Source organism: Gobius niger (assembly GCF_951799975.1).
Source record: "Gobius niger genome assembly, contig: SCAFFOLD_31, whole genome shotgun sequence".
Classification (NCBI taxonomy): domain Eukaryota; kingdom Metazoa; phylum Chordata; class Actinopteri; order Gobiiformes; family Gobiidae; genus Gobius; species Gobius niger.
The window spans coordinates 131,755-158,072 of NW_027639303.1; the positions used below are offsets into that span (position 1 = coordinate 131,755).

Sequence of the window (26,318 nt, forward strand, 5' to 3'; positions counted from 1 at the left end):
GAGGGGCACTCCTTTCGGAGGGGCACTCGTTTCGGAGGGGCACTCGTTTCGGAAGGGGCACTCGTTTCGTTCCAGTCCAGTCGATGATTTAACCTTTTCCACGATCAGTAAAAAGCTGTTGTTGTTTTTTTTCTGGGGTTTTATGTGTTTCGTTTTTTCTTTCTATCTTTATTTGATCATTATTTTAGTTGAATCTATTCCAATGTATTTTCTCCGTTCTTGTAACTTGTACCATATTGTTTTTTTCACTAATACTTATTTATTTTGAAATGTCACTGACGTTCACATGTTTCATTTACTTCGTCCTTTATTTTTGTTAAATATCCGGACTTCCGCACGAGCCTGTTTTTATTCAGGTTTAGTCTCATTTTAGTTCGAAATGTGACTTTGACTAAAATAATCATTATTTTTAACTATGCCCAGTTTTTGCACAGGCAGCTGTCAGGCCGCCACAGAGATGAGGACCCCTATGTGATGCTAACGAAGCTAGCAGAAGCTAACGGTGGCGAGCTTCGATAACGCTTCATTAAAGCTTCACAGAGGAATAACAGGAACATGGCGGAGGAGCCGCTCAGGTCCGTCACAGGTTCATGGTCTCATATCTGTATTTATATAGTAATGTTTGAGGAAGAGTTAGCGCATTAGCATTAGCTCGTTAGCGTTAGCTCGCTAGCCTTTAGCCTGACCGGGTTTTGGTTTTAGGTGAAGGCTGTTTGAGTTTTCTGAGTTCGAAGCTGCTGCTGTTTCTGTTTTTTATGACAGTCAGAGCAGGAACTGTTTCAGTCTCAGACTCTGAGGAGACACAGAAACATGAGGGGAAATGTTTAATTTATACATTTACAATGTTTTTATTTTGCGACATATTTTCCCCAGTGTCGCCAAAATATTCAGTATAAGTAAAGTATAAGTAAAAGGTACTTGTAGAAAATATTACTCGAGTACTGTGAGTAGCTGTTTGTGTGTGTGTGAAACGAAACATAAAATCCTGATATTAATAAAATACAGAAAAACTAAATGATTAAAAAAAAGAAGCACAAAACGAAGAACATCTGTTTTAATATTTGATCAAAATGAAGCTTTTGCTGCTTAAATATTTACTCACAGCAGACAAAGTACTAACTACTCTAAAAAGTACAATTACTTCAACAGTTACTCGAGTAGATGTAACTGAGTACGACCCGCCTCTTGCCCAGTTCAGTTTCAACATTTAAACCTGGAAACAAAGAAATCCCTGATGTTTCTTTCTTCACTGACTCAATGTTTTTCTCCCTTCACATCTTTGTTTTTATGTCACCGGTTCCCGCGCTTATTCATTCCAAATACTGACTAGTTTGGTATCCATGTGTAGCACGAAAGGCTGTGATGGCGCTGCAATACAAATATGGTCATTTCCTTTGTGATACATCTGATACATTTATTGAGCTTTGAACCAAAAACAAGACCAGAATCCTAAATCCCTCTGAGCAAATCTTTGGAGCGAATCTGTCATTCGGATCATTTGGATCGGCTCACCTGAAAGAGCCGGCTCTTTCAGCGTCAGAGGGCGAGTGTGTAGCTGAGGCGAGCGCCGCATGCTAGCGGATGATGCTCACTCTGTGACTAGCCAATCAGGACAATGCGCCTGTGCTGGTCACATGCTATAAAAATATATACGCAAATGTGCGAAAGAGTGAAAAGAGTGAGGCGCGAAACGTGAACTACAATAAAGATCAATAAAGTTTCTCTTTGTTCAGTTTGGAGCCGCAGATCAAAGACGAGCCTAAGGAACTTCCGTTCAACATCGTGGTGGTGAAAAGTGAAGAGGATGAGTGTGAGCCTGACTCCGCCCACGGCTCTGAGGCTCCTCCCCCTGCGCGCAGACCTGACCCCGCCCACGTCTCTGAGGCTCCTCCCCCTGTGCGCAGACCTGACCCCGCCCACGGCTCTGAGCACAGACCTGACTCCGCCCACGGCTCTGAGCACAGACCTGACCCCGCCCACGGCTCTGAGCGCAGACCTGACTCCGCCCACGGCTCTGAGCGCAGACCTGACTCCGCCCACGGCTCTGAGCGCAGACCTGACTCCTTAGAGCGCAGACCTGACCCCGCCCACGGCTCTGAGCGCAGACCTGACTCCGCCCACGGCTCTGAGCGCAGACCTGACTCCGCCCACGGCTCTGAGCGCAGACCTGACTCCGCCCACGGCTCTGAGCGCAGACCTGACTCCGCCCACGGCTCTGAGCACAGACCTGACCCCGCCCACGGCTCTGAGCGCAGACCTGACTCCGCCCACGGCTCTGAGCACAGACCTGACTCCGCCTACGGCTCTGAGCACAGACCTGACTCCGCCCACGGCTCCGAGCGCAGACCTGACTCCGCCCACGGCTCCGAGCGCAGACCTTTGAGCTGCTCCGACTGCAGCCGGACGTTTCGGTGTAACTCGGAGCTGCAGGTGCATCTGTTGCGGCATGCGGAGCACAAACCTTTCGTCTGCTCGTTTTGTGACCGAGGCTTCGTGAGGAAGTCGGATCTGACGCGACACCGGACTCGCGCTCATCACGTCTGCCCCGTCTGCTCCGAGCAGCTCCAGGACAAACCAGGTCTGGACCGACACCTGCACGGCCATGTGGAGGACGGGAGTCTGGAGCCAAACTCACACCTCGTCAGGGAAACTGTCAGAGCCTTCAGCTGTGCAGAGTGCAGCGCCACCTTCAGGTGGCACTCACACTTACAGGTAAACACACCTTCAGATGGCACTCACACTTACAGGTAAACACACCTTCAGATGGCACTCACACTTACAGGTAAACACACCTTCAGATGACACTCACACTTACAGGTAAACACCTTCAGATGGCACTCACACTTACAGGTAAACACACCTTCAGATGGCACTCACACTTACAGGTAAACACACCTTCAGATGGCACTCACACTTACAGGTAAACACACCTTCAGATGGCACTCACACTTACAGGTAAACACACCTTCAGATGGCACTCACACTTACAGGTAAACACACCTTCAGATGACACTCACACTTACAGGTAAACACCTTCAGATGGCACTCACACTTACAGGTAAACACACCTTCAGATGGCACTCACACTTACAGATAAACACACCTTCAGATGGCACTCACACTTACAGGTAAACACACCTTCAGATGGCACTCACACTTACAGGTAAACACACCTTCAGATGACACTCACACTTACAGGTAAACACCTTCAGATGGCACTCACACTTACAGGTAAACACACCTTCAGATGGCACTCACACTTACAGATAAACACACCTTCAGATGGCACTCACACTTACAGATAAACACACCTTCAGATGGCACTCACACTTACAGGTAAACACCTTCAGATGGCACTCACACTTACAGATAAACACACCTTCAGATGGCACTCACACTTACAGATAAACACACCTTCAGATGACACTCACACTTACAGATAAACACCTTCAGATGGCACTCACACTTACAGATAAACACACCTTCAGATGGCACTCACACTTACAGATAAACACACCTTCAGATGGCACTCACACTTACAGGTAAACACACCTTCAGATGGCACTCACACTTACAGGTAAACACACCTTCAGATGGCACTCACACTTACAGATAAACACACCTTCAGATGGCACTCACACTTACAGATAAACACACCTTCAGATGGCACTCACACTTACAGGTAAACACACCTTCAGATGGCACTCACACTTACAGGTAAACACACCTTCAGATGGCACTCACACTTACAGATAAACACACCTTCAGATGGCACTCACACTTACAGGTAAACACACCTTCAGATGACACTCACACTTACAGGTAAACACACCTTCAGATGGCACTCACACTTACAGATAAACACACCTTCAGATGGCACTCACACTTACAGATAAACACACCTTCAGATGGCACTCACACTTACAGGTAAACACACCTTCAGATGGCACTCACACTTACAGGTAATCACACCTTCAGATGGCACTCACACTTACAGGTAAACACACCTTCAGATGGCACTCACACTTACAGGTAAACACACCTTCAGATGGCACTCACACTTACAGATAAACACACCTTCAGATGGCACTCACACTTACAGATAAACACACCTTCAGATGGCACTCACACTTACAGATAAACACACCTTCAGATGGCACTCACACTTACAGGTAAACACACCTTCAGATGGCACTCACACTTACAGGTAATCACACCTTCAGATGGCACTCACACTTACAGGTAAACACACCTTCAGATGGCACTCACACTTACAGATAAACACACCTTCAGATGGCACTCACACTTACAGGTAAACACACCTTCAGATGGCACTCACACTTACAGGTAAACACACCTTCAGATGGCACTCACACGTACAGATAAACACACCTTCAGATGGCACTCACACTTACAGGTAAACACACCTTCAGATGGCACTCACACTTACAGATAAACACACCTTCAGATGGCACTCACACTTACAGATAAAGACACCTTCAGATGGCACTCACACTTACAGGTAAACACACCTTCAGATGGCACTCACACTTACAGGTAAACACACCTTCAGATGGCACTCACACTTACAGATAAACACACCTTCAGATGGCACTCACACTTACAGATAAAGACACCTTCAGGTGGCACTCACACTTACAGGTAAACACCTTCAGATGGCACTCACACTTACAGATAAACACACCTTCAGATGGCACTCACACTTACAGGTAAACACACCTTCAGATGGCACTCACACTTACAGGTAAACACCTTCAGATGGCACTCACACTTACAGATAAACACACCTTCAGATGGCACTCACACTTACAGATAAAGACACCTTCAGATGGCACTCACACTTACAGATAAAGACACCTTCAGATGGCACTCACACTTACAGGTAAACACACCTTCAGATGGCACTCACACTTACAGGTAAACACACCTTCAGATGGCACTCACACTTACAGATAAACACACCTTCAGATGGCACTCACACTTACAGATAAAGACACCTTCAGGTGGCACTCACACTTACAGGTAAACACCTTCAGATGGCACTCACACTTACAGATAAACACACCTTCAGATGGCACTCACACTTACAGGTAAAGACACCTTCAGATGGCACTCACACTTACAGGTAATCACACCTTCAGATGGCACTCACACTTACAGATAAACACACCTTCAGATGGCACTCACACTTACAGGTAATCACACCTTCAGATGGCACTCACACTTACAGGTAAACACACCTTCAGATGGCACTCACACTTACAGGTAAACACCTTCAGATGGCACTCACACTTACAGATAAACACACCTTCAGATGGCACTCACACTTACAGATAAAGACACCTTCAGATGGCACTCACACTTACAGATAAAGACACCTTCAGGTGGCACTCACACTTACAGGTAAACACACCTTCAGATGGCACTCACACTTACAGATAAACACACCTTCAGGTGGCACTCACACTTACAGGTAAACACACCTTCAGATGGCACTCACACTTACAGATAAAGACACCTTCAGGTGGCACTCACACTTACAGGTAAACACACCTTCAGATGGCACTCACACTTACAGATAAACACACCTTCAGATGACACTCACACTTACAGGTAAACACACCTTCAGATGGCACTCATACTTACAGGTAAACACCTTCAGATGGCACTCACACTTACAGGTAAACACACCTTCAGATGGCACTCACACTTACAGGTAAACACCTTCAGATGGCACTCACACTTACAGATAAACACACCTTCAGATGGCACTCACACTTACAGGTAAACACACCTTCAGATGGCACTCACACTTACAGGTAAACACACCTTCAGATGGCACTCACACTTACAGGTAAACACACCTTCAGATGGCACTCACACTTACAGGTAAACACACCTTCAGATGGCACTCACACTTACAGATAAACACACCTTCAGATGGCACTCACACTTACAGATAAAGACACCTTCAGATGGCACTCACACTTACAGATAAAGACACCTTCAGATGGCACTCACACTTACAGGTAAACACCTTCAGATGGCACTCACACTTACAGATAAACACACCTTCAGATGGCACTCACACTTACAGGTAAACACACCTTCAGATGGCACTCACACTTACAGGTAAACACCTTCAGATGGCACTCACACTTACAGATAAACACACCTTCAGATGGCACTCACACTTACAGATAAAGACACCTTCAGATGGCACTCACACTTACAGATAAAGACACCTTCAGGTGGCACTCACACTTACAGGTAAACACACCTTCAGATGGCACTCACACTTACAGGTAAACACACCTTCAGATGGCACTCACACTTACAGGTAAACACACCTTCAGATGGCACTCACACTTACAGATAAACACACCTTCAGATGGCACTCACACTTACAGGTAAACACACCTTCAGATGGCACTCACACTTACAGGTAAACACACCTTCAGATGGCACTCACACTTACAGATAAACACACCTTCAGATGGCACTCACACTTACAGGTAAACACCTTCAGATGGCACTCACACTTACAGGTAAACACCTTCAGATGACACTCACACTTACAGATAAAGACACCTTCAGATGGCACTCACACTTACAGATAAAGACACCTTCAGATGGCACTCACACTTACAGATAAACACACCTTCAGATGGCACTCACACTTACAGGTAAACACACCTTCAGATGGCACTCACACTTACAGATAAACACACCTTCAGATGACACTCACACTTACAGGTAAACACACCTTCAGATGGCACTCATACTTACAGGTAAACACCTTCAGATGGCACTCACACTTACAGGTAAACACACCTTCAGATGGCACTCACACTTACAGATAAACACCTTCAGATGACACTCACACTTACAGGTAATCACACCTTCAGATGGCACTCACACTTACAGGTAAACACACCTTCAGATGGCACTCATACTTACAGGTAAACACCTTCAGATGGCACTCACACTTACAGGTAAACACACCTTCAGATGGCACTCACACTTACAGATAAACACCTTCAGATGGCACTCACACTTACAGGTAAACACACCTTCAGATGGCACTCACACTTACAGGTAAACACACCTTCAGATGGCACTCACACTTACAGATAAACACACCTTCAGATGGCACTCACACTTACAGATAAACACACCTTCAGATGGCACTCACACTTACAGGTAAACACACCTTCAGATGACACTCACACTTACAGGTAATCACACCTTCAGATGGCACTCACACTTACAGGTAAACACACCTTCAGATGGCACTCACACTTACAGGTAAACACACCTTCAGATGGCACTCACACTTACAGGTAAAGACACCTTCAGATGGCACTCACACTTACAGATAAACACACCTTCAGATGGCACTCACACTTACAGATAAACACACCTTCAGATGGCACTCACACTTACAGGTAAACACACCTTCAGATGGCACTCACACTTACAGGTAAACACACCTTCAGATGGCACTCACACTTACAGGTAAACACACCTTCAGATGGCACTCACACTTACAGATAAACACACCTTCAGATGGCACTCACACTTACAGGTAAACACACCTTCAGATGACACTCACACTTACAGGTAATCACACCTTCAGATGGCACTCACACTTACAGGTAAACACACCTTCAGATGGCACTCACACTTACAGGTAAACACACCTTCAGATGGCACTCACACTTACAGGTAAAGACACCTTCAGATGGCACTCACACTTACAGATAAACACACCTTCAGATGGCACTCACACTTACAGATAAACACACCTTCAGATGGCACTCACACTTACAGGTAAACACACCTTCAGATGGCACTCACACTTACAGGTAAACACACCTTCAGATGGCACTCACACTTACAGGTAAACACACCTTCAGATGACACTCACACTTACAGGTAAACACACCTTCAGATGGCACTCACACTTACAGGTAAACACACCTTCAGATGGCACTCACACTTACAGATAAACACACCTTCAGATGGCACTCACACTTACAGGTAAACACACCTTCAGATGGCACTCACACTTACAGGTAAACACCTTCAGATGGCACTCACACTTACAGGTAAACACACCTTCAGATGGCACTCACACTTACAGATAATCACACCTTCAGATGGCACTCACACTTACAGGTAAACACACCTTCAGATGGCACTCACACTTACAGGTAAAGACACCTTCAGATGGCACTCACACTTACAGGTAAACACCTTCAGATGGCACTCACACTTACAGGTAAACACACCTTCAGATGGCACTCACACTTACAGGTAAACACACCTTCAGATGGCACTCACACTTACAGGTAAACACACCTTCAGATGGCACTCACACTTACAGGTAAACACCTTCAGATGGCACTCACACTTACAGGGAAACACACCTTCAGATGACACTCACACTTACAGATAATCACACCTTCAGGTGGCACTCACACTTACAGGGAAACACACCTTCAGATGGCACTCACACTTACAGGTAAACACACCTTCAGATGGCACTCACACTTACAGGTAAACACACCTTCAGATGGCACTCACACTTACAGGTAAACACACCTTCAGATGGCACTCACACTTACAGGTAAACACCTTCAGATGGCACTCACACTTACAGGTAAACACACCTTCAGATGGCACTCACACTTACAGGTAAACACACCTTCAGATGGCACTCACACTTACAGATAAAGACACCTTCAGATGGCACTCACACTTACAGATAAACACACCTTCAGATGGCACTCACACTTACAGGTAAAGACACCTTCAGATGGCACTCACACTTACAGATAAACACCTTCAGATGGCACTCACACTTACAGATAAACACCTTCAGATGGCACTCACACTTACAGGTAAACACACCTTCAGATGGCACTCACACTTACAGACAAACACACCTTCAGATGGCACTCACACTTACAGATAAACACACCTTCAGATGGCACTCACACTTACAGGTAAACACACCTTCAGATGGCACTCATACTTACAGATAAACACACCTTCAGATGGCACTCACACTTACAGATAAACACCTTCAGATGGCACTCACACTTACAGGTAAACACACCTTCAGATGGCACTCACACTTACAGATAAACACACCTTCAGATGGCACTCACACTTACAGGTAAACACACCTTCAGATGGCACTCATACTTACAGATAAACACACCTTCAGATGGCACTCACACTTACAGGTAAACACACCTTCAGATGGCACTCACACTTACAGACAAACACACCTTCAGATGGCACTCACACTTACAGATAAACACACCTTCAGATGGCACTCACACTTACAGGTAAACACACCTTCAGATGGCACTCACACTTACAGATAAACACACCTTCAGATGGCACTCACACTTACAGATAATCACACCTTCAGATGGCACTCACACTTACAGGTAAACACACCTTCAGATGGCACTCACACTTACAGGTAAACACCTTCAGATGGCACTCACACTTACAGGTAAACACACCTTCAGATGGCACTCACACTTACAGGTAAACACACCTTCAGATGGCACTCACACTTACAGGTAAACACACCTTCAGATGGCACTCACACTTACAGATAATCACACCTTCAGATGGCACTCACACTTACAGATAAACACACCTTCAGATGGCACTCACACTTACAGGGAAACACACCTTCAGATGGCACTCACACTTACAGATAAACACACCTTCAGATGGCACTCACACTTACAGATAAACACACCTTCAGATGGCACTCACACTTACAGGTAAACACACCTTCAGATGACACTCACACTTACAGGTAAACACACCTTCAGATGGCACTCACACTTACAGGTAAACACACCTTCAGATGGCACTCACACTTACAGGTAAACACACCTTCAGATGGCACTCACACTTACAGATAAACACACCTTCAGATGGCACTCACACTTACAGGTAAACACACCTTCAGATGACACTCACACTTACAGGTAAACACACCTTCAGATGGCACTCACACTTACAGGTAAACACCTTCAGATGGCACTCACACTTACAGGTAAACACCTTCAGATGGCACTCACACTTACAGATAAACACACCTTCAGATGGCACTCACACTTACAGGTAAACACCTTCAGATGGCACTCACACTTACAGGTAAACACACCTTCAGATGGCACTCACACTTACAGGTAAACACCTTCAGATGGCACTCACACTTACAGGTAAACACACCTTCAGATGGCACTCACACTTACAGGTAATCACACCTTCAGATGGCACTCACACTTACAGGTAATCACACCTTCAGATGGCACTCACACTTACAGATAAACACACCTTCAGATGGCACTCACACTTACAGGTAAAGACACCTTCAGATGGCACTCACACTTACAGATAAACACGCCTTCAGATGGCACTCACACTTACAGGTAAACACACCTTCAGATGGCACTCACACTTACAGGTAAACACACCTTCAGATGGCACTCACACTTACAGGTAAACACCTTCAGATGGCACTCACACTTACAGGTAAACACACCTTCAGATGGCACTCACACTTACAGGTAAACACCTTCAGATGGCACTCACACTTACAGGTAAACACACCTTCAGATGGCACTCACACTTACAGGTAAACACCTTCAGGTGGCACTCACACTTACAGGTAAACACACCTTCAGATGGCACTCACACTTACAGATAAACACACCTTCAGATGGCACTCACACTTACAGATAAACACACCTTCAGATGGCACTCACACTTACAGGTAAACACACCTTCAGATGGCACTCACACTTACAGGTAAACACACCTTCAGATGGCACTCACACTCACAGGTAAACACACCTTCAGATGGCACTCACACTTACAGGTAAACACACCTTCAGATGGCACTCACACTTACAGATAAACACACCTTCAGATGGCACTCACACTTACAGATAAACACACCTTCAGATGGCACTCACACTTACAGATAAACACACCTTCAGATGGCACTCACACTTACAGGTAAACACCTTCAGATGGCACTCACACTCACAGGTAAACACACCTTCAGATGGCACTCACACTTACAGGTAAACACCTTCAGATGGCACTCACACTCACAGGTAAACACACCTTCAGATGGCACTCACACTTACAGGTAAACACACCTTCAGATGGCACTCACACTTACAGGTAAACACACCTTCAGATGGCACTCACACTTACAGGTAAACACACCTTCAGATGGCACTCACACTTACAGGTAAACACACCTTCAGATGGCACTCACACTTACAGGTAAACACACCTTCAGATGGCACTCACACTTACAGGTAAACACACCTTCAGATGGCACTCACACTTACAGATAAACACACCTTCAGATGGCACTCACACTTACAGATAAACACACCTTCAGATGGCACTCATACTTACAGGTAAACACACCTTCAGATGGCACTCACACTTACAGATAAACACGCCTTCAGATGGCACTCACACTTACAGGTAAACACCTTCAGATGGCACTCACACTTACAGATAAAGACACCTTCAGATGGCACTCACACTTACAGGTAAACACCTTCAGATGGCACTCACACTTACAGATAAAGACACCTTCAGATGGCACTCACACTTACAGATAAACACACCTTCAGATGGCACTCACACTTACAGGTAAACACACCTTCAGATGGCACTCACACTTACAGATAAACACACCTTCAGATGGCACTCACACTTACAGGTAAACACACCTTCAGATGGCACTCACACTAACAGGTAAACACACCTTCAGATGGCACTCACACTTACAGATAAACACACCTTCAGATGGCACTCACACTTACAGATAAACACACCTTCAGATGGCACTCACACTAACAGGTAAACACACCTTCAGATGGCACTCACACTTACAGGTAAACACACCTTCAGATGGCACTCACACTTACAGATAAACACACCTTCAGATGGCACTCACACTTACAGGTAAACACACCTTCAGATGGCACTCACACTAACAGGTAAACACACCTTCAGATGGCACCCACACTTACAGGTAAACACACCTTCAGATGGCACTCACACTTACAGGTAAACACCTTCAGATGGCACTCACACTTACAGATAAACACACCTTCAGATGGCACTCACACTTACAGGTAAACACGCCTTCAGATGGCACTCACACTTACAGGTAAAGACACCTTCAGATGGCACTCACACTTACAGGTAAACACCTTCAGATGGCACTCACACTTACAGGTAAACACCTTCAGATGGCACTCACACTTACAGGTAAACACACCTTCAGATGGCACTCACACTTACAGGTAAACACCTTCAGATGGCACTCACACTTACAGGTAAACACACCTTCAGATGGCACTCACACTTACAGATAAACACACCTTCAGATGGCACTCACACTTACAGGTAAACACCTTCAGATGGCACTCACACTTACAGGTAAACACACCTTCAGATGGCACTCACACTTACAGGTAAACACACCTTCAGATGGCACTCACACTTACAGATAAACACACCTTCAGATGGCACTCACACTTACAGGTAAACACACCTTCAGATGGCACTCACACTTACAGGTAAACACCTTCAGATGGCACTCACACTTACAGATAAACACACCTTCAGATGGCACTCACACTAACAGGTAAACACACCTTCAGATGACACTCACACTTACAGATAAAGACACCTTCAGATGGCACTCACACTTACAGGTAAACACACCTTCAGATGGCACTCACACTTACAGGTAAAGACACCTTCAGATGGCACTCACACTTACAGATAAACACACCTTCAGATGGCACTCACACTTACAGGTAAACACACCTTCAGATGGCACTCACACTTACAGGTAAACACCTTCAGATGGCACTCACACTTACAGGTAAACACACCTTCAGATGGCACTCACACTTACAGATAAACACACCTTCAGATGGCACTCACACTTACAGGTAAACACACCTTCAGATGGCACTCACACTTACAGGTAAACACCTTCAGATGGCACTCACACTTACAGATAAACACACCTTCAGATGGCACTCACACTTACAGATAAACACACCTTCAGATGACACTCACACTTACAGGTAAACACACCTTCAGATGGCACTCACACTTACAGGTAAACACACCTTCAGATGGCACTCACACTTACAGATAAACACACCTTCAGATGGCACTCACACTTACAGGTAAACACACCTTCAGATGGCACTCACACTTACAGGTAAACACCTTCAGATGGCACTCACACTTACAGGTAAACACACCTTCAGATGGCACTCACACTTACAGGTAAACACACCTTCAGATGGCACTCACACTTACAGATAAACACACCTTCAGATGGCACTCACACTTACAGGTAAACACACCTTCAGATGGCACTCACACTTACAGGTAAACACACCTTCAGATGGCACTCACACTTACAGGTAAACACACCTTCAGATGGCACTCACACTTACAGGTAAACACACCTTCAGATGGCACTCACACTTACAGGTAAAGACACCTTCAGATGGCACTCACACTTACAGATAAACACACCTTCAGATGGCACTCACACTTACAGGTAAACACACCTTCAGATGGCACTCACACTTACAGGTAAACACCTTCAGATGGCACTCACACTTACAGATAAACACACCTTCAGATGGCACTCACACTAACAGGTAAACACACCTTCAGATGACACTCACACTTACAGATAAAGACACCTTCAGATGGCACTCACACTTACAGGTAAACACACCTTCAGATGGCACTCACACTTACAGGTAAAGACACCTTCAGATGGCACTCACACTTACAGATAAACACACCTTCAGATGGCACTCACACTTACAGATAAACACACCTTCAGATGGCACTCACACTTACAGGTAAACACACCTTCAGATGGCACTCACACTTACAGATAAACACACCTTCAGATGGCACTCACACTTACAGGTAAACACACCTTCAGATGGCACTCACACTTACAGATAAACACACCTTCAGATGGCACTCACACTTACAGGTAAACACGCCTTCAGATGGCACTCACACTTACAGGTAAACACACCTTCAGATGACACTCACACTTACAGATAAACACACCTTCAGATGGCACTCACACTTACAGGTAAACACACCTTCAGATGGCACTCACACTTACAGATAAACACACCTTCAGATGGCACTCACACTTACAGGTAAACACACCTTCAGATGGCACTCACACTTACAGATAAACACACCTTCAGATGGCACTCATACTTACAGGTAAACACACCTTCAGATGGCACTCACACTTACAGGTAAATACACCTTCAGATGGCACTCACACTTACAGGTCAAGACACCTTCAGATGGCACTCACACTTACAGATAAACACCTTCAGATGGCACTCACACTTACAGGTAAACACACCTTCAGATGGCACTCACACTTACAGGTAAACACACCTTCAGATGGCACTCACACTTACAGGTAAACACACCTTCAGATGGCACTCACACTTACAGGTAAACACACCTTCAGATGGCACTCACACTTACAGGTAAACACACCTTCAGATGGCACTCACACTTACAGGTAAACACACCTTCAGATGGCACTCACACTTACAGGTAAACACACCTTCAGATGGCACTCACACTTACAGGTAAACACACCTTCAGATGGCACTCACACTTACAGATAAACACACCTTCAGATGGCACTCACACTTACAGATAAACACACCTTCAGATGGCACTCATACTTACAGGTAAACACACCTTCAGATGGCACTCACACTTACAGATAAACACGCCTTCAGATGGCACTCACACTTACAGGTAAACACCTTCAGATGGCACTCACACTTACAGATAAAGACACCTTCAGATGGCACTCACACTTACAGGTAAACACCTTCAGATGGCACTCACACTTACAGATAAAGACACCTTCAGATGGCACTCACACTTACAGATAAACACACCTTCAGATGGCACTCACACTTACAGGTAAACACACCTTCAGATGGCACTCACACTTACAGGTAAACACACCTTCAGATGACACTCACACTTACAGATAAAGACACCTTCAGATGGCACTCACACTTACAGGTAAACACACCTTCAGATGGCACTCACACTTACAGGTAAAGACACCTTCAGATGGCACTCACACTTACAGGTAAAGACACCTTCAGATGGCACTCACACTTACAGGTAAACACACCTTCAGATGGCACTCACACTAACAGGTAAACACACCTTCAGATGGCACTCACACTTACAGATAAACACACCTTCAGATGGCACTCACACTTACAGATAAACACACCTTCAGATGGCACTCACACTAACAGGTAAACACACCTTCAGATGGCACTCACACTTACAGGTAAACACACCTTCAGATGGCACTCACACTTACAGATAAACACACCTTCAGATGGCACTCACACTTACAGGTAAACACACCTTCAGATGGCACTCACACTTACAGGTAAACACACCTTCAGATGGCACTCACACTTACAGGTAAACACACCTTCAGATGGCACTCACACTTACAGGTAAACACCTTCAGATGGCACTCACACTTACAGGTAAACACGCCTTCAGATGGCACTCACACTTACAGGTAAACACACCTTCAGATGGCACTCACACTTACAGATAAACACAACTTCAGATGGCACTCACACTTACAGGTAAACACACCTTCAGATGGCACTCACACTAACAGATAAAGACACCTTCAGATGGTACTCACACTTACAGGTAAACACACCTTCAGATGGCACTCACACTTACAGGTAAACACACCTTCAGATGGCACCCACACTTACAGGTAAACACACCTTCAGATGGCACTCACACTTACAGGTAAACACCTTCAGATGGCACTCACACTTACAGGTAAACACCTTCAGATGGCACTCACACTTACAGGTAAACACACCTTCAGATGGCACTCACACTTACAGGTAAACACACCTTCAGATGGCACTCACACTTACAGGTAAACACACCTTCAGATGGCACTCACACTTACAGGTAAACACACCTTCAGATGGCACTCACACTTACAGGTAAACACCTTCAGATGGCACTCACACTTACAGGTAAACACACCTTCAGATGGCACTCACACTTACAGATAAACACACCTTCAGATGGCACTCACACTTACAGGTAAACACCTTCAGATGGCACTCACACTTACAGGTAAACACACCTTCAGATGGCACTCACACTTACAGGTAAACACACCTTCAGGTGGCACTCACACTTACAGGTAAAGACACCTTCAGATGGCACTCACACTTACAGGTAAACACACCTTCAGATGGCACTCATACTTACAGGTAAACTCACCTTCAGATGGCACTCACACTTACAGGTAAACACCTTCAGATGGCACTCACACTTACAGGTAAACACACCTTCAGATGGCACTCACACTTACAGGTAAACACACCTTCAGATGGCACTCACACTTACAGGTAAACACACCTTCAGATGACACTCACACTTACAGATAAAGACACCTTCAGGTGGCACTCACACTTACAGGTAAACACACCTTCAGATGGCACTCACACTTACAGGTAAACACCTTCAGATGGCACTCACACTTACAGGTAAACACGCCTTCAGATGGCACTCACACTTACAGGTAAACACGCCTTCAGATGGCACTCACACTTACAGGTAAAGACACCTTCAGATGGCACTCACACTTACAGGTAAAGACACCTTCAGATGGCACTCACACTTACAGATAAACACACCTTCAGATGGCACTCACACTTACAGATAAACACACCTTCAGATGGCACTCACACTTACAGGTAAACACACCTTCAGATGGCACTCACACTTACAGGTAAACACACCTTCAGATGGCACTCACACTAACAGGTAAACACACCTTCAGATGGCACTCACACTTACAGGTAAACACACCTTCAGATGACACTCACACTTACAGGTAAACACACCTTCAGATGGCACTCACACTTACAGGTAAACACACCTTCAGATGGCACTCACACTTACAGGTAAACACACCTTCAGATGGCACTCACACTTACAGGTAAACACACCTTCAGATGGCACTCACACTTACAGGTAAACACACCTTCAGATGACACTCACACTTACAGATAAAGACACCTTCAGGTGGCACTCACACTTACAGATAAACACACCTTCAGATGGCACTCACACTTACAGGTAAACACACCTTCAGATGGCACTCACACTTACAGATAAACACCTTCAGATGGCACTCACACTTACAGGTAAACACACCTTCAGATGGCACTCACACTTACAGATAAACACACCTTCAGATGGCACTCACACTTACAGATAAACACACCTTCAGATGGCACTCACACTTACAGATAAACACACCTTCAGATGGCACTCACACTTACAGGTAAAGACACCTTCAGATGGCACTCACACTTACAGGTAAAGACACCTTCAGATGGCACTCACACTTACAGATAAACACACCTTCAGATGGCACTCACACTTACAGGTTTACACACCTTCAGATGGCACTCACACTTACAGATAAACACACCTTCAGATGGCACTCATACTTACAGATAAACACACCTTCAGATGGCACTCACACTTACAGGTAAACACACCTTCAGATGACACTCACACTTACAGATAAACACACCTTCAGATGGCACTCACACTTACAGATAAACACCTTCAGATGGCACTCACACTTACAGGTAAACACACCTTCAGATGGCACTCACACTTACAGATAAACACACCTTCAGATGGCACTCACACTTACAGATAAACACCTTCAGATGGCACTCACACTTACAGGTAAACACACCTTCAGATGGCACTTACAGATAAAGACACCTTCAGGTGGCACTCACACTTACAGGTAAACACACCTTCAGATGGCACTCACACTTACAGGTAAACACACCTTCAGATGGCACTCACACTTACAGGTAAACACACCTTCAGATGGCACTCATACTTACAGGTAAACACACCTTCAGATGGCACTCACACTTACAGATAAACACACCTTCAGATGGCACTCACACTTACAGGTAAACACACCTTCAGATGGCACTCACACTTACAGATAAACACACCTTCAGATGGCACTCACACTTACAGATAAACACCTTCAGATGGCACTCACACTTACAGGTAAACACCTTCAGATGGCACTCACACTTACAGATAAACACACCTTCAGATGGCACTCACACTTACAGATAAACACCTTCAGATGGCACTCACACTTACAGGTAAACACACCTTCAGATGGCACTCACACTTACAGATAAACACACCTTCAGATGGCACTCACACTTACAGATAAACACACCTTCAGATGGCACTCACACTAACAGGTAAACACACCTTCAGATGGCACTCACACTTACAGGTAAAGACACCTTCAGATGGCACTCACACTTACAGGTAAAGACACCTTCAGATGGCACTCACACTTACAGATAAACACACCTTCAGATGGCACTCACACTTACAGGTTTACACACCTTCAGATGGCACTCACACTTACAGATAAACACACCTTCAGATGGCACTCACACTTACAGATAAACACACCTTCAGATGGCACTCACACTTACAGGTAAACACACCTTCAGATGGCACTCACACTTACAGATAAACACACCTTCAGATGGCACTCACACTTACAGGTAAAGACACCTTCAGATGGCACTCACACTTACAGGTAAAGACACCTTCAGATGGCACTCACACTTACAGATAAACACACCTTCAGATGGCACTCACACTTACAGGTTTACACACCTTCAGATGGCACTCACACTTACAGATAAACACACCTTCAGATGGCACTCATACTTACAGATAAACACACCTTCAGATGGCACTCACACTTACAGGTAAACACACCTTCAGATGACACTCACACTTACAGATAAACACACCTTCAGATGGCACTCACACTTACAGATAAACACCTTCAGATGGCACTCACACTTACAGGTAAACACACCTTCAGATGGCACTCACACTTACAGATAAACACACCTTCAGATGGCACTCACACTTACAGATAAACACCTTCAGATGGCACTCACACTTACAGGTAAACACACCTTCAGATGGCACTTACAGATAAAGACACCTTCAGGTGGCACTCACACTTACAGGTAAACACACCTTCAGATGGCACTCACACTTACAGGTAAACACACCTTCAGATGGCACTCACACTTACAGGTAAACACACCTTCAGATGGCACTCATACTTACAGGTAAACACACCTTCAGATGGCACTCACACTTACAGATAAACACACCTTCAGATGGCACTCACACTTACAGGTAAACACACCTTCAGATGGCACTCACACTTACAGATAAACACACCTTCAGATGACACTCACACTTACAGGTAAACACACCTTCAGATGGCACTCATACTTACAGGTAAACACACCTTCAGATGGCACTCACACTTACAGATAAACACACCTTCAGATGACACTCACACTTACAGGTAAACACACCTTCAGATGGCACTCACACTTACAGGTAAACACACCTTCAGATGGCACTCACACTTACAGATAAACACACCTTCAGATGGCACTCACACTTACAGGTAAACACACCTTCATATGGCACTCACACTTACAGGTAAAGACACCTTCAGATGGCACTCACACTTACAGGTAAAGACACCTTCAGATGGCACTCACACTTACAGGTAAACACACCTTCAGATGGCACTCACACTTACAGGTAAACACACCTTCAGATGGCACTCATACTTACAGGTAAACACACCTTCAGATGGCACTCACACTTACAGGTAAACACACCTTCAGATGGCACTCACACTTACAGGTAAACACACCTTCAGATGGCACTCATACTTACAGATAAACACACCTTCAGATGGCACTCACACTTACAGGTAAACACCTTCAGATGGCACTCACACTTACAGGTAAACACACCTTTAGATGGCACTCACACTTACAGATAAACACCTTCAGATGGCACTCACACTTACAGATAAACACCTTCAGATGGCACTCACACTTACAGGTAACCACACCTTCAGATGGCACTCACACTTACAGGTAAAGACACCTTCAGATGGCACTCACACTTACAGGTAAACACACCTTCAGATGGCTCTCACACTTACAGGTAAACACACCTTCAGATGGCACTCACACTTACAGGTAAACACACCTTCAGATGGCACTCACACTTACAGGTAACCACACCTTCAGATGACACTCACACTTACAGGTAACCACACCTTCAGATGACACTCACACTTACAGGTAAACACACCTTCAGATGGCACTCACACTTACAGATAAACACACCTTCAGATGGCACTCACACTTACAGATAAAGACACCTTCAGATGACACTCACACTTACAGATAAACACACCTTCAGATGGCACTCACACTTACAGGTAAAGACACCTTCAGATGGCACTCACACTTACAGGTAAACACACCTTCAGATGACACTCACACTTACAGGTAAACACACCTTCAGATGGCACTCATACTTACAGATAAACACACCTTCAGATGGCACTCACACTTACAGGTAAACACACCTTCAGATGGCACTCACACTTACAGGTAAACACACCTTCAGATGGCACTCACACTTACAGGTAAACACGCCTTCAGATGGCACTCACACTTACAGGTAAACACACCTTCAGATGGCACTCACACTTACAGATAAACACACCTTCAGATGGCACTCACACTTACAGGTAAACACACCTTCAGATGGCACTCACACTTACAGATAAACACACCTTCAGATGGCACTCACACTTACAGATAAACACACCTTCAGATGACACTCACACTTACAGGTAAACACACCTTCAGATGGCACTCACACTTACAGGTAAACACACCTTCAGATGGCACTCACACTTACAGGTAAAGACACCTTCAGATGGCACTCACACTTACAGGTAAACACACCTTCAGATGACACTCACACTTACAGGTAAACACACCTTCAGATGGCACTCACACTTACAGGTAAACACACCTTCAGATGGCACTCACACTTACAGGTAAACACACCTTCAGATGGCACTCACACTTACAGGTAAACACACCTTCAGATGGCACTCACACTTACAGGTAAACACACCTTCAGATGGCACTCACACTTACAGGTAAAGACACCTTCAGATGGCACTCACACTTACAGATAAACACACCTTCAGATGGCACTCACACTTACAGGTAAACACCTTCAGATGGCACTCACACTTACAGGTAAACACACCTTCAGGTGACACTCACACTTACAGGTAAACACACCTTCAGATGGCACTCACACTTACAGGTAAACACCTTCAGATGGCACTCACACTTACAGATAAACACACCTTCAGATGGCACTCACACTTACAGGTAAACACCTTCAGATGGCACTCACACTTACAGGTAAACACACCTTCAGATGGCACTCACACTTACAGGTAAACACACCTTCAGATGGCACTCACACTTACAGGTAAACACACCTTCAGATGGCACTCACACTTACAGGTAAACACACCTTCAGATGGCACTCACACTTACAGGTAAACACACCTTCAGATGACACTCACACTTACAGATAAACACACCTTCAGATGGCACTCACACTTACAGGTAAACACACCTTCAGATGGCACTCACACTTACAGGTAAACACACCTTCAGGTGACACTCACACTTACAGGTAAACACACCTTCAGATGGCACTCACACTTACAGGTAAACACACCTTCAGATGGCACTCACACTTACAGGTAAACACACCTTCAGATGGCACTCACACTTACAGATAAACACACCTTCAGATGGCACTCACACTTACAGGTAAACACACTTTCAGATGGCACTCACACTTACAGGTAAAGACACCTTCAGATGGCACTCACACTTACAGATAAACACCTTCAGATGGCACTCACACTTACAGGTAAAGACACCTTCAGATGGCACTCACACTTACAGATAAACACACCTTCAGATGGCACTCACACTTACAGGTAAACACCTTCAGATGGCGCTCACACTTACAGATAAACACACCTTCAGATGGCACTCACACTTACAGATAAACACACCTTCAGATGGCACTCACACTTACAGGTAAAGACACCTTCAGATGGCACTCACACTTACAGGTAAAGACACCTTCAGATGGCACTCACACTTACAGGTAAACACACCTTCAGATGGCACTCACACTTACAGATAAACACACCTTCAGATGGCACTCACACTTACAGGTAAACACACCTTCAGATGGCACTCACACTTACAGGTAAACACCTTCAGATGGCACTCACACTTACAGGTAAACACACCTTCAGATGGCACTCACACTTACAGATAAACACACCTTCAGATGGCACTCACACTTACAGATAAACACACCTTCAGATGGCACTCACACTTACAGATAAACACACCTTCAGATGGCACTCACACTTACAGATAAACACACCTTCAGATGGCACTCACACTTACAGGTAAACACACCTTCAGATGGCACTCACACTTACAGATAAACACACCTTCAGGTGGCACTCACACTTACAGGTAAACACACCTTCAGATGGCACTCACACTTACAGGTAAACACACCTTCAGATGGCACTCACACTTACAGGTAAACACCTTCAGATGGCACTCACACTTACAGATAAACACACCTTCAGATGGCACTCACACTTACAGGTAAACACACCTTCAGATGGCACTCACACTTACAGGTAAACACACCTTCAGATGGCACTCACACTTACAGGTAAACACACCTTCAGATGGCACTCACACTTACAGGTAAACACCTTCAGATGGCACTCACACTTACAGGTAAACACACCTTCAGATGGCACTCACACATACAGGTAAACACACCTTCAGATGGCACTCACACTTACAGATAAACACCTTCAGATGGCACTCACACTTACAGGTAAACACACCTTCAGATGGCACTCACACTTACAGATAAACACACCTTCAGATGGCACTCACACTTACAGATAAACACACCTTCAGATGGCACTCACACTTACAGATAAACACACCTTCAGATGGCACTCACACTTACAGGTAAACACACCTTCAGATGGCACTCACACTTACAGGGAAACACACCTTCAGATGGCACTCACACTTACAGATAAACACACCTTCAGATGGCACTCACACTTACAGATAAACACACCTTCAGATGGCACTCACACTTACAGATAAAAACACCTTCAGATGGCACTCACACTTACAGATAAACACACCTTCAGATGGCACTCACACTTACAGATAAACACACCTTCAGATGGCACTCACACTTACAGATAAACACACCTTCAGATGGCACTCACACTTACAGGTAAACACACCTTCAGATGGCACTCACACTTACAGATAAACACACCTTCAGATGGCACTCACACTTACAGGTAAACACACCTTCAGATGGCACTCACACTTACAGGTAAACACCTTCAGATGGCACTCACACTTACAGGTAAACACACCTTCAGATGGCACTCACACATACAGGTAAACACACCTTCAGATGGCACTCACACTTACAGATAAACACCTTCAGATGGCACTCACACTTACAGGTAAACACACCTTCAGATGGCACTCACACTTACAGATAAACACACCTTCAGATGGCACTCACACTTACAGATAAACACACCTTCAGATGGCACTCACACTTACAGGTAAACACACCTTCAGATGGCACTCACACTTACAGGTAAACACCTTCAGATGGCACTCACACTTACAGGTAAACACCTTCAGATGGCACTCACACTTACAGGTAAACACACCTTCAGATGGCACTCACACATACAGGTAAACACACCTTCAGATGGCACTCACACTTACAGATAAACACCTTCAGATGGCACTCACACTTACAGGTAAACACACCTTCAGATGGCACTCACACTTACAGGTAAACACACCTTCAGATGGCACTCACACTTACAGGTAAACACACCTTCAGATGGCGCTCACACTTACAGATAAACACACCTTCAGATGGCACTCACACTTACAGATAAACACACCTTCAGATGGCACTCACACTTACAGGTAAACACACCTTCAGATGGCACTCACACTTACAGGTAAAGACACCTTCAGATGGCACTCACACTTACAGGTAAACACACCTTCAGATGGCACTCACACTTACAGGTAAACACACCTTCAGATGGCACTCACACTTACAGATAAACACACCTTCAGATGGCACTCACACTTACAGGTAAACACACCTTCAGATGGCACTCACACTTACAGGTAAAGACACCTTCAGATGGCACTCACACTAACAGGTAAACACACCTTCAGATGGCACTCACACTTACAGATAAACACACCTTCAGATGGCACTCACACTTACAGATAAACACACCTTCAGATGGCACTCACACTTACAGATAAACACACCTTCAGATGGCACTCACACTTACAGGTAAACACACCTTCAGATGGCACTCACACTTACAGATAAACACACCTTCAGATGGCACTCACACTTACAGATAAACACACCTTCAGATGGCACTCACACTTACAGGTAAACACCTTCAGATGGCACTCACACTTACAGATAAAGACACCTTCAGATGGCACTCACACTTACAGATAAACACACCTTCAGATGGCACTCACACTTACAGGTAAACACCTTCAGATGGCACTCACACTTACAGGTAAACACACCTTCAGATGGCACTCACACTTACAGGTAAACACACTTTCAGATGGCACTAACACTTACAGATAAACACACCTTCAGATGGCACTCACACTTACAGGTAAACACCTTCAGATGGCACTCACACTTACAGGTAAACACACCTTCAGATGGCACTCACACTTACAGATAAACACACCTTCAGATGGCACTCACACTTACAGGTAAACACACCTTCAGATGGCACTCACACTTACAGATAAACACACCTTCAGATGGCACTCACACTTACAGGTAAACACACCTTCAGATGGCACTCACACTTACAGGTAAACACACCTTCAGATGGCACTCACACTTACAGGTAAACACACCTTCAGATGGCACTCACACTTACAGGTAAACACACCTTCAGATGGCACTCACACTTACAGATAAACACACCTTCAGATGGCACTCACACTTACAGGTAAACACACCTTCAGATGGCACTCACACTTACAGGTAAACACACCTTCAGATGGCACTCACACTTACAGATAAACACACCTTCAGATGGCACTCACACTTACAGATAATCACACCTTCAGATGGCACTCACACTTACAGGTAAACACACCTTCAGATGGCACTCACACTTACAGGTAAACACACCTTCAGATGGCACTCACACTTACAGATAAACACACCTTCAGATGGCACTCACACTTACAGGTAAAGACACCTTCAGATGGCACTCACACTTACAGGTAAAGACACCTTCAGATGGCACTCACACTTACAGGTAAACACACCTTCAGATGGCACTCACACTTACAGATAAACACACCTTCAGATGGCACTCACACTTACAGGTAAACACACCTTCAGATCTGCTCTTTTGTCGTGTTTTCACTGCTTAATGAGACGTTTTTACATGTTTCTGACGGTAATGAGATGAACTTCTCTTCCAGAGCCACGTGTCGTCTCTACATCGAGGTCAGCGTCCACACCTCTGCTCCGACTGTGGGAAGAGCTTCGGCTTCAGGTCACAGCTGTACAGCCACATGTTGGGCCACAGCGGAGCGCGGCCGCACATCTGTCCCATCTGTGATAAAGGCTTCACTCTGAAGAGCACGTTGAACCAACACGTGAAGACGCACGGCTCCGAGAAGCCCTTCGTCTGCAGCGTCTGCCACAAAGGCTCCGTCAGGAAGAAGGACGTGACGTGGCACGAGGCCTTGGTTCATCACGTCTGCCCCGTCTGCACCCGGCGCTCCAGCCACAGGGCGGGGCTCGGAGAACACCTGCAGGAGCACGTCGCTGTGGGAGCCTTTGACTCCGCCTCCGCCCTGTTCAGAGCCATCGCCACACCATTCAGCTGCTCTGAGTGCGGCAAGACTTTCCCCAAGAACTCGGAGCTAAAGCGGCACAAGACGATTCATCAGTGTGAGGGTTAG

The 26,318-nt window shown here is 45.3% G+C and overlaps 1 protein-coding gene across 1 annotated transcript; it reads left to right on the forward strand.

The window, feature by feature from the left end:
• Window positions 1-341: 341 nt before the first annotated feature.
• On the forward strand, window positions 342-26,318 carry LOC306982597 (uncharacterized protein; the record flags this gene model as incomplete). The annotated part of the gene is made up of 3 exons (XM_079583065.1): window positions 342-575; window positions 1,734-2,712; window positions 25,833-26,318. The coding sequence occupies exons 1-3, from the start codon at window positions 556-558 to the stop codon at window positions 26,316-26,318; spliced, it is 1,485 nt and encodes a 494-aa protein (XP_079439191.1). The 5' UTR covers window positions 342-555.